The sequence below is a fragment of the Ailuropoda melanoleuca genome, chromosome 15, assembly GCF_002007445.2.
Source record: "Ailuropoda melanoleuca isolate Jingjing chromosome 15, ASM200744v2, whole genome shotgun sequence".
NCBI classification, from domain to species: Eukaryota; Metazoa; Chordata; class Mammalia; order Carnivora; family Ursidae; genus Ailuropoda; species Ailuropoda melanoleuca.
Window position 1 is genome coordinate 15,977,595 of NC_048232.1, and position 12,181 is coordinate 15,989,775.

A 12,181-nucleotide genomic window follows, 5' to 3' on the forward strand; every position below is an offset into this window, starting at 1 on the left:
GCTTAACCGCTGTGCCACCCAGGCGCCCCCTGTTTTTGTATTTTAATCCTCCTACTTGCTCTATAAGTGATTGATCTACCTTTACTATATATTACCTTTTCCAATGAGATTTTTGCTTTTATATGTTTTCTTATTATTAATTAATGCCATTTCTTTTTAGGTTAAAGTTACCCCTTTAACATTTCTTGTAAAGCCAGGTTTAGTGATGATGAATTTCTTTAGCTTTTGCTTACCTGGAAAACGTTTAATGTCCTTCAATTCTGAATGATAATCTTGCTCGGTAGAGAATTTTTGGTTGGAGTTTTTTTTTCCATTAGCACAGTGAATACTGTCTTCTGTCTATAGTTTCTGCTGAAAAATCTGCTGATAGCCTCATGGGGTTTCTCTTGTATGAATTAGTTGTTTTTCCGTTATTGCTTTTAGGATTTTCCCTTTAACTTTCACCATTTTAATTGTACTGTGCCCTCATGTAGATCTTTTGGGTTCATCTTCTTGGGAGCTCTCTGAGCTTCCTGGACCTGCGTGTTTGTTTCATTCTCCAGATTAGGGAAGTTTTCAGCTATTGTTTCTTCAGATACAATGGTGTTTTGGTGTTTTCTTTCTGTCTTCTCCTTCTGGGATCCTATAATGGGAATGCTATTTTGCTTAATATTGTACTAAAGGTATTCATTTGTTTTCATTCTTTTTTTCTGTTCCTTCTGGACAAGTTTTCTTTGTATCCCAACTTTGGATTCATCCAGCCTGCTGTTGTACCTGCCCAGTACATTTTTCAGTTCAGTTACTGTATTTTTCAGTTCTGTTACTTTTGTTGGGTACTTTCTTATATTTTCTGTCTCTTTGTTGAAGATATCCCTGTGTTCATCCATTCTTTTTCTGAGTGTGGTGAGCTTCTTTATGACCATTACTTTGAACTCTTACCAGTTTGCTTATTGCTGTTTCATTAATGTCTTTTTCTGATATTTTTTTCTTGTTCTTTGGTTGGAACATATTCCTCTGTTTCTTCATTTTGCCTGACTCTGTGTTTGTTTCTTGGTATTAGGTAAATTGACTACTTACCTCAGTCTTGAAGGAGTGGCCTTGTGTAGGAAATTTCATGTAGAGCACAGAAGCACAATCCCATCTGAGCAAAGCTAAGTGTTTACAGGGTATCCCTAGTGTGGATTGTGTGTGCCTTTCTGCTGTGTCAGGGCTCAGTCTGTGGTGTGGGAGTAGGTGGGGCTAGTGCCTGATTGGGTTGTGTCTTGCAGATGTGCTATGTCAGGGTGGTAGGCAGGGCTGTTGCCCTCGCCTGACTGTCCCTCATGGTTGTGCTATGCCTGTGGGCAGAATTCTTCACTGGACATGACTACTGTCTCTAGCAGGTTAGGATAGTTTCAAAATGGCACTTGCTAACATGGACATTAGCAAGATAGGGTGAGGTCACTAATATGGCTCCTACCAGTGTTTCTGTCCCTGAAGAAAGTCCCAACAGTTTCCTGTCTCTCTGGCAGGTACTTCAAGATTAGTAAGTGGTTCTTGTTTATATATGGTCTAGGCGCTTTTCAAGTTGGTGTTATAGTGCTGGATTCTGCGTGAGTCTGCATGGCTAGTGCTCTAAGAGTGAGTTCTTTGTTCCCTGTAGTCTGTGGTTTTCCTGGATATAATTGCCATTGGTTTTCAAAGCCAACATTTTGGGGGCTCCCCTCATGTGCAATCTAAAGATTAGATCTCTCCTCAGGGGAAATGTATGTATATTTGAGATCTCACCCAATTGTGGATCACAGTGCCTGGGATGGGGTTTTTTGTCCAGATGGTATCTCTGCCTCTCCTGCCTGTGTCACTGGTTTTTGTCCTTTGTCGCAGAGGTTCTCTTTGTCCAGTTTTAAGAGTAAATTATTTCATATGTAGTTCTGTATTTGTTACATTCATGGGATGGAGTGACTTCAGGGTCTTCCTGCACTGCCATTTTGAACCCAACCCATAACTTGGTTTTGTTTTTGTTTTTAGTATATGATGATATTTGAAGGACTTTAATGAAACTTAAATTTGATAACTATAATTTATCCTCCACAAATTTCATGTAAAAGTCTAAATGTTTTTATCATTATTGTTCTAGAATTTATAGTTCTGGCATGTCTCCTAAAACAAATATTTCCTTTTTTTGCCCTGTGTCAGAATTTAGCATATTATAGCAAGGTAAAGCATTTGAAAGGAGAGATAAAAGAAACTGAATGCTTCTATAGTTCATGTGTCCAGAAGCTGAACATGAAATGACAGACCAGTGTTTTGGCTATTTACTTATAATGCCTGCTGTCATAGTTAAGTGATTATATATGATAAAATTTAGAATTACGTGTTTCTTCTGCTTCAGTGGGAATTTAAACTGAAGTCTTTTCTTTTGAAGTAAATAAAAGATAGGCATTAAGAATTCAGCAGTGTGTCATTCTAAAAGTCATGATGTTCTGGCTCATAACAGAAGTTTCTTGGTAGCACAGGCACAGTTTGTAGAAACCTTTCCATCTGTGTTGAAGTTGCCCAGGAATGCCGCTGTACTACCATCACTGTTGCATTATTCATCCTCAAAAAAGTCACACTGGGGACACTGGGGATTTTTACACATCATTTTGTGATCACATCTAGAATTCCTAAGTGACCTTAAGAAGGGTAATGGGGAGGCCTATTATAGACATCGAAAGACAGGGCATTTCCTACTGGGTTATATAGCATAGGAAAAAAAATGTTAGGTATCGCTCTTTCTCTTCTAGGACTTTTTTTTTTTTAATTTTAAGTTGAAATTTGATGAAAATGAGTACCCTACATGGATAGTAAACAAATTGGTAAGGAATAACATGCTTTTTAAAAAACTAGATACAAAGTAGGTGGGTATTGTTGAGAATGTGCATGAGTTAATGTAGATACTTACTATTAGCCAGAAATGCTGCCTCTCTCCCAGCTAGTCTGTTGTTACTGTGTTACATACTAGCTCTAACAAAACCCTTGTTACTAGAGCTTGCTTCCGAACCATTCGGAGGTCAGCGTCTTGAGAAATTGTCCTTGGAGATGATCTGTTGGTAGGTGCTTAAACTGTGTTATGCTATAAAACTGTAGCATCCCATTGCTTTTTTGCAGTGGGTTGCTGTGTCGGCTTCAGCAGTGAGGATGGGAACTCCCTGATGCAGGTCCTGCTCTGTATTCAAGGGCCTGTTTCCCCTGATACACTGTAGCTATCAGTGCCATCTCTCAAGAAACACAGGCGCTTTTCAGTAGGTGCCTTTTAGAGGTGCCTAGTAGAACATTTCCTGGAAATATTTAGCCCCCTGTACCTGGCAGATTCCTCTTTATTCCGTAGTTCTTATTCTTGGCTGACCTTCACCTTTAGTAGAGTGCCTGTTTTGCCTTCCCGCCTCTCCACTGTTCCTCTTCTGTTGCTATTACAGGACCCCAGCACAGCGTGTACAGTACTTTTTTACTTGTTTATATTCCTGCTGAACTACTGTATACTGAGAGCTGGAGCTAAGTCTCCTTAGCCTTTGTTTGCACACTTTGTAGCACAGAGTTTTACACCTGTTGGAAACTCAGTAAATATTTGATAAATAAATGTTTAAGTGTTGGTGGGAATTTCAAGTGCTGTATTAGGCCAGTGAGATATATTTTTTAATTTCTTGAAAAGCCTTCACAAAGGCTTTGAGGAAGTTCTTAAAAAGATATACACACACACATACATACACACATGTATGTATAACATACATATATTTATAAATATATAAAAATGTGTTTTGTGTGTTTAAGTGAGGAAATTGATGACAAAGTAAATGTAGGATAATGAAATTGGGAGGAGCAAGAATTGGGGTTGGAAGTATACTTGATAGAGGTGTACTGCATATTCGACTTGAGCTTTGTAATTACAAATTACAGTCAATGAGGAATTATTTTTTCTTCTATTTTTGGTAGGCAGGTTTTTAAATGTCCCTCAGTTCATACCGAGAAGGCAATTTCTTATTCTATTACATATAATTTTGGTCTAGGGTCATCACTTGTCCAGATTTCTGTCACCCTAGGACGCTCATACTGATAATTTGGTAAGGTGGTACTGATATAGTTTCCTAAACCTGCCTGTAGCGATGATGGCATGATAGTGCTAAGGTGACCAAAGCTATGTACTTGTCTCTTATTTCAGTTTTCTTCTATTAAACAGATGTTTACTGAATGTTTCATCTGTGCCAGAGTTTGATTTAGAATTCTTTTATATAATTTTATATTATTATATTCATATTAAGATATGATTGACATAAAACATTGTGTAAGTTTAAAGTGTACAACTTGTTGATTTGATACATTTATATGTTATAAAATGATTACTACTCCATAGTATTAGCTACCACCTCCATCCCCTCATTTAGTTACCATTTCTTTTTTTGTGGTGAGAACATTTAACATTTACTCTTAGCAGCATTCATGTGTCTGATACAATATTATTAGCTAGAACCACCATGCTATATATTAGGTCCCCAAACTTGTTCATTTTATAACTGAAGGTGCGTACCCTTTGTTCAGTATTTCCCCATTTTCCGCAATCCCCAAGCCCTGCTAACTACCCTCTCCTCTGAGTTTGACTTTTATGGATTCCACATGTAAGTGAGATCATATGGTGTTTGTCTTTCTGTATCTTAACTTATTTTACTTAGCATAACATCCTTATGTCTCATCCAAGCTGTCACAAATGACAGGATTTCCTTCTTTCTTGTGGTTGATAATATTCCAGTGTGTGTGTGTGTGTGTGTGTGTGTGTGTGTGTGTGTGTGTATGTGTGTGTGTATACCCCACATCTTTATCCATTCATCCAATGACAAACACTTAGGTTGTTTCGTTATCTTGGTTATTTTGAGTAATGCTACAGTGAAAATGAGAGTGCAGATACCTCTATGAGGTCCTGATTTCAGTTCTTTTGGATATATATCCAGAAATAGGACTGCTGCATCATATGGTAGTTCAATTTTTAATTGGCGGGGGGGGGGACCTTCATGCTGTTTTCCATAGTGGCTATACCAGTTTACATCCCCAGCAACACTGCCCAAGGATCCTCTTTTCCCATAGCCAATTTAACAGGTGTGAGGTGGTATTCCATTATGGTTTTCATTTCCGTTTCCCTGATGATTAGTAATATTGAGCACTTTTCATGTACCTATTGATCATTTTGTGTCTTCTTTGGAAAACCGTATATTCAATTCCCCTGCCCATCTTTAAATTGGGCTGTTAGGTTTTTTTGCTGTTGAGTTATATATGTTCTTTATATATTTTAGATAATAACCTCTTATTGGATATATGATTTAAAAACATTTTCTCCTGTTCTGTAGGTTGCCTTTTCATTTTGTTGACTGTGTCTTTTGCTCTGTATTTTAGTTTGATGTAGTTGCACTTTTTGATTTTTATTTTTGTTGCTTGTGCTTTTGTTGTCACATCCAGGAAATTGGTGCCAAGACCAATGTCAAAAAACTTTTTCTTCATGTTTTCTTCTAGGACTTTTAGGTCTTAAATATAAGTCTTTAATCCATTTCAAGTTCATTTTTGTGAATGATATGAGAGAGAGGTCCAATTTCATTTTTCTGCACGTGGCTATCCAGTTCTTCCAACACCATTTATGGAAGAGCCTGTCTTTTTTTTCATTCAATATTCTTGGCTCTCTGGTCAAATATTAGTTGATCATTTATTTAGAGTTTCTTAGCCTCAGGGTGCTTACTGGTTAGTAGAGACAGACACAAAAAAAATACGTAATTATTAAAAATTACAAATAGAGGTACTTGCAAGGTGCTTTAGGAGCCTTGTGGTTCAGGGAAGGTTTATAAGAAAATATGCTCAAGCTGTGTTATTCTTAGCCTGGAGGAAAAAGGAAGATTTTCTATCATAAGCAAAGACTTCGTAGTATGAAATGGCTTGGGATCCAGGGAATGAGTAAACTGAGGAGTTGTGAAAATACATGACACATTTTAGGCATTACCAAACAGTACAGTGTTACTAAAGGATTAAAAGTCTGCAGTGGGATGGGAGAGAGATACACTTAGATTTACTGGCAAGGATAATGAATGGTCCTAGATATGTTAAGGAGGTTGGGTCTTATCTGGGAGAGCTTGTTAAAGGGCTTTAAATGGCAGTAGCATAGATGAATTTTTAGGGCCTAGGTAAGAAGTCAGGAGGTTGTATATATTAGACAAGAAATTATTGTCCAGCTGCAGGACAAAATGATAAGAGATGGGGAAAGACTTATTCAGGAGATTAATGAATGATTACATATGGGTTACAAGGTGGGGAGTGAGAGCAGAGCAGCGATATGAAGGAGAAGTGTTGGGTGAATTGCTGGGTTTTGCCCTCAGATAGATAGCAGATCTTATGAATGAATTAGGAAATATAGTACAAAATGGGAATGACTGCAGTAATAGCTAACATTTATGGGGTGTTTCAGTAAGCACCAGACACTGTGCTGTATGCTTTACATGTATTCTAACCCTTTTACTCTAATAACCTATGAGGTAGATACACTGTCACCCATTCTATAGGTGAGGAAACTGAGACATGGAGGGAAGGGCTAAGGTCCTACTTACATAAGAGACAAAACCAGACATTTTGGCTCCAGAGCTGAACTCTTAGTCTCAACATTGTATTTATTATACCAGTATTGTGACTCTTACTGATGTAAGTAATGACATCGAATCCAACTTCTTATACTTTGTATCTCACAAACAACACATAGAATGATAATGAGTAATGCCTTTAACTCTTACTTAAGTGGTTACATTAGTAGGTGGAATGTAGCAGTAAATGAGTATCTTTTATAATAACGAATTTGTGTGTGTGTGTGAAGCAGAGGAGCATTGAATTTACAAATGACTGATTTATAAACAGTGTAGGAATTGAAGAAAAGTTTAGAAATAGGCAGTATTTTGGAAAATTTTGGGCAATTTCCCATTGTATAGATTGTTTTACATTTTTAATAGAAAGTGGTGTGGGGGGTATCTCAATATTAAAGCTCTTTATATTTTTCTTTGTTTAGTTAACCTAGTGTCTTACACAGAGTAGAAACTCAAATAGCAGGTTGGGAACAGGAAGAGAGGAAGCAGAGACAGCAACAACTCTGAAGGAACGTTTTTGGTGGAATAGGAGCCATGTACAGTGGAGGGTGCCTTGGATGGAAGCACTGACCTTGATCAGTTTCAGCAGGAGGGCATGCAGAGTCTTATCTGTGGGTATGGTACAGATAGTATATGTGGTAGGAGTAGATAGAAGGCCCCATTTATTTTATTATTTTTTTTTTAGTTGATGGGGGCAAAGGGAGAGAGAGAGAGAGAATCTTAAACAGGCTCCAACCCTAGTTGCAGAGCCCAACTGGGGGCTCAGTCTCACAATCCTGAGATCATGACCTGAATTGAAATCAAACTGCTTAACTGACTAAGCCACCCAGGCACACCGGGAGGCCTCTTATAATGCTGCTTTATTTTCAGAGAAATAAGAGGAACAGGGTTATTAAGCTTTCATCTCCCCTAGTCACTGGAACTGCTCTTGTCAAGGACTAGTGATTTCCGTACTGTCAGATCCAGTGGTCACTTCCTTTTTGAAATACTGTCTTCACTTGAGCATGACCATTCTCTCTTAGTTTTCCTTCCACCTTATTGCCACTCCTCAGTCTTCTTTGCCTAGTGGCTCTTTATCTTCCTTTTTTCTAGGTCTAGGGTTTAAATAAGAACTACTTATTTCTCTGTTTGTAGTCACTTCCTAGGGGATCTCATTCAGGCCCATGACTCTGAACACTGTGTGTATGCCAGTGACTCCCTAGTGTTATTTCTAGTTCTGACCTCCCAGTTAGACTCCATGCCTGTCCATTATCTTTTGTGGATCTCCTAGGTTTCTCACTTAATGTGTCTACAATTGTACTTTGAATTCTCCCTCCCCAAATCTACTGTAATCCTTATCCGTAGTCTTTCTTTTCAGGGAATGGGCACTCTGCCAGGTACTCAGTTCTAAAATTTCAGACAATCTTGACCACTTCCCATTAGCAGATTTTGATGGCAGTGCCTTCAAAATCTGATCCTTTCCTCTCCTCTTTAGCATGTCCACCGTGGCTCTAGCTACCTGTCATCTCTCATCTGGACAATTGTAGCAGCCTCCTTTCAGGTATCCTCGTATCTATCATTGGCCCAAAGTGAGTCTGTTAAAACCTGAATCAAATGACATCAGTCTTCTGTCCAAAATCAACCAATCAGTATCTTCATCTCACTCAAATATAAGCCAGAATCCTTGTTATGGTCTACAAGGCACCACATATTCTAAGGCTCTCCTCCCCCCCCTTAATTCTGCCGTTTTATGTTACGCTGTTCTCTGCTTTGCTCACTCTTGTCTCCATCATGGTTTCTTTTCTGTTCCTTGAACATGCCTGGCATTTTCTCTCCTCAAAGGCTTTTGTATTTGCTGTACTCTTTGCCTGATATACTCCCCCCGCCATACCCCAGATAATCAATATGACTCCCTCTCTCATGTATTTCAGCTGTCTTTTCAGTGTTGTCTACCTACCTGCCTTTTAAATGTTGTCTACCTACCACTGTTCACAAACTGGAATCTCTTGTCCCAGGTGCTCTTGGCCCTCCTACTGTGCTTTATTTTTCTTCATACCAGCTATTACCCCTTGACCTGTTGTAGATTTATTATCTTAATTCCCCTACTAGAATTTAAGCTCCCTGATGATAAGGACTCTTTTTCCTTCTTTCTATTTATAATATCCCAGTGCCTAAATTAGCAAATGTTTGGCTCTTATAGGTATTTAATAAATATTTATGGAATGGATTGAATGAATGAATGTTTAATGAATAGCTTTCCTTTTTATCTCTAAATGGCTATGTAAGTCAGTATTGATCTAATTGAGTGTTTTTCCCCCTCCACAGCGCAATGGTCAGTTCTGTTCAAGGAAATACGTATCCCAGCCAGGCTTCAGTATATAGTCCTCCTCCTGCTGCTGCTGACGTCACTGTATACCAGAACGCAGGAACTAATGTGTCCCAGGTGCCAAACTATAACTTAACATCGTCAACGCTGCCTCAGCCAGGAGGCAGTCAGCAGCCACCTCAGCCACAGCAGCCGTATTCTCAGAAGGCTCTGCTATAGGACTTGGGATTCCTCTTTGTGGCAAATGTCCGCTAAATGCCGCTGACAATGTTAAGAGATTCTTTAATATCTTAAGGTTTGTTTATCCTCAGCTTCTAGGAATCTATCTTGGTCTACAGGTTCAAATATTCAAGAAGGTAGAACTCTCTTCAATTTGCACTGACTTTTTAGAGGTTCTCTCTTCCCCCTCCCCTAGAGGAATGAAACTACTTACATTTAATTCCTTTCATAATATGAAAGAATCAATAGAAGATTACTTGTCTCATGAAATTACCTGGTCTGCAAAAAGTCAAACTTACAAAAAACTGTTGTGGCAAATGTTATGTACATATATTGCTGTGTAACTTCATTAGTGGCCATTTTGAATCACAATGGTGATCATGTGAATATATTTAACACTGTTAAATTAATTTACATTGCTATTTTATTTTAATCATGAACAACTACCATGTTTCATAATGTTTTGTGTAAATTTAAAATAATTACACTATCCCTTTAAAATGCAAGAGAACAAAGCTGTAGCATATTTACGTGAAGGCATTATGTTGTCCATATTTCAGTTTCACATTAAACTGAACCTTTCTTTGACTAATTGTGAGCTTAACATATGTATTTTATGTCTTTCTGTAGCCTCTGCATACTACTAGCTGTCATCATACCAGCGTACAGTAGCTAAATTTTTGGTTCAGTTTTAGCAAATGATGGTGTTCCCTTTTAAACTTTCACATTTTGGCGTGATATTTCAGAATATTGTGGGACCATGAGACAAAATTAAGTAGGATCACATTCTTTATATCTTATTTTTAAAGGAATAATGTTGATTTACTTTTTCCTAGTTGAAGATAGTAATTAGATTTCTAAGCTGTATACTGTGTTTATTGGTGGCAGTGACACCAAAGATAGAGGCAATGGATAGAAGTTTTTGAACTGGAAAGGAAACATGAATTACACTACATTTTCAGAGTCTCTTGTAATTATTTAGGATATATACAAAATTTGATTCATCTGTCTTTTCCCACTATTAGTCTTTTAAATATGTCTTTAACACATTGTATCCTTTAATTGTCATTAAAATGGATATAAGTAGATGTTTCAAATTATTCTATATTCCTGGTTTTACTTAATGTAAGTTTGTATATTTATTCTTCAAACTGGATTTTTGGGGCTCATCTCTCTTAAAGTTCTAATGGAATTATTTTGGCTTCCTATTCAGGAGTATTTTTGAATGAAGGCTTTCCTTTTGACCTACAGGAAATATGTTTTCCACTGACATTTTAATCTTCTTAAATATTTATTTCCCTGGTTGTGCTATACTTTTATTTAATACTGTTTAAACAACTGAAAAATTGAGTTCAGCATTATATTAAATGAATTGACTTAACATGTTTCACACCATAATGAAAATTTAATTTGTATTTTCTAAGACTACTGTCATCAGGTAGCTTGTTCCTTTACTTTTTGACAAATGATTCCATCTGTGGCAAGTAATCTTAATGGTGACTAATGTTATAGGTTCAAATTTACAACATCGTCTTCAGCTTCAGTATATCACCCTAGTGTTGTGTTATCCTGAGTTTAGAATTTGTTGCCTTCAAACAGTAATTTTAAGACTTGAATTCACGCTTTACCCTAAAAAAATTTTTAATATATTGTTTCTTGATAAATGTTAAACAGATTATAATCTTTTTCACTCCAATTTGAATATTTTAGTTTAACTGATAGACTTCTTCCCAAGTCATACTGTATTTCTCTCTTTGTCTTTTGATAAATTTCTGTTTATCAATGGCAGATATATCATTTTCCCAGTTTATCTTGATATCTTCATGCTGTAACATCAATTATAGTCTCTAGTATGTTTTTTGACCTATAAAAGTCAGTGAATGGTGAGATGAAAAAAAGCTGCCCTTACTACAATGCATATACATTTTTCTTACGTATTACTAGCCTTACAAAGGTTTAAATGATGAACGCTTAAAATTGATACTGCATTAGTTTGTGCTTTGCATTTATTTGGTATAAAAATTCTAGATAGAAAAATTCCAATGGAAAGGAATCCCTGGATTTTCCATCATTCAGATGACATGGCAAGGATAGAAACAGGAAAGGACCAGGTAGGAGCACAAACGATTTTGTTCTGAAACCAATGTATTTGTCGTACTTTCAAAAAGTCTTTTTAAAATATAGCTGCCCCTCCCTTTTTTGAGTAGAATTATTTATAAAATGAATTAACTATAATGTAGATTTCTGTGAAGCAAATTTTACTTCTATTTCCTTTATAGAATTTGAGGGTGGATACATAAACATGAATTTTTCCATGAGTGTGGAAAAGTGTATTTGAGTGTACCTACACTCATGGAAAAATTCAGCCAATTACTGTGTAGCCTAAGTAACTGACAAACCCATGGCCCGTTGTATGTGATAATCTTTATCAGTGCCATAAACCTGCTAGGACTAATGTGTAGTATGTACTTACTGTGATTTTACAGTCTTTCCAATTCTAGGATCATCCTTCTCTGTACCTCTCTCTCCTACTCAGTGAGGGACCATTTTAGGGGCCTAGAGATTCCCATCTATTTATGTTACGAACTCCTGGAACTTTGTTTCTATACCTTAATAATTTTTGTATTTAAAATGCTTAATAGACCACTAACATTTTTTTAGTACAATTTTTATGTGTGTATGACATGTATAATTCAGCTCGGAAATATCTTTAGTCCAAAGCTTCAAGACATACTAGTGTCCTATGTGATAAAACTATGCAGCTATAAAAACTATTATTTCCTGGGGCGCCTGGGTGGCTCAGTCGTTACGCGTCTGCCTTTGGCTCAGGGCGTGATCCCGGAGTTCTGAGATCGAGCCCCACGTCAGGCTCTTCTGCTGTGCGCCTGCTTCTTCCTCTCCCACTCCCCCTGCTTGTGTTCCCTCTCTCACTGGCTGTCTCTATCNTACGCGTCTGCCTTTGGCTCAGGGCGTGATCCCGGAGTTCTGAGATCGAGCCCCACGTCAGGCTCTTCCGCTGTGCGCCTGCTTCTTCCTCTCCCACTCCCCCTGCTTG

The 12,181-nt window shown here is 37.5% G+C and overlaps 1 protein-coding gene across 1 annotated transcript in view; it reads left to right on the forward strand.

The window, feature by feature from the left end:
* The window catches only part of STAM (signal transducing adaptor molecule), a 92,378-nt gene extending 82,166 nt beyond the window's left edge, over nucleotides 1-10,212 (forward strand). The window contains exon 14 of the mRNA XM_002918632.4: nucleotides 8,907-10,212. Within this exon, the coding sequence (XP_002918678.1) occupies nucleotides 8,907-9,126 (220 nt within the window). The 3' untranslated portion in view covers nucleotides 9,127-10,212. The remainder of the gene's footprint in view (nucleotides 1-8,906) is intronic.
* The last annotated feature ends 1,969 nt before the right edge of the window (nucleotides 10,213-12,181 follow it).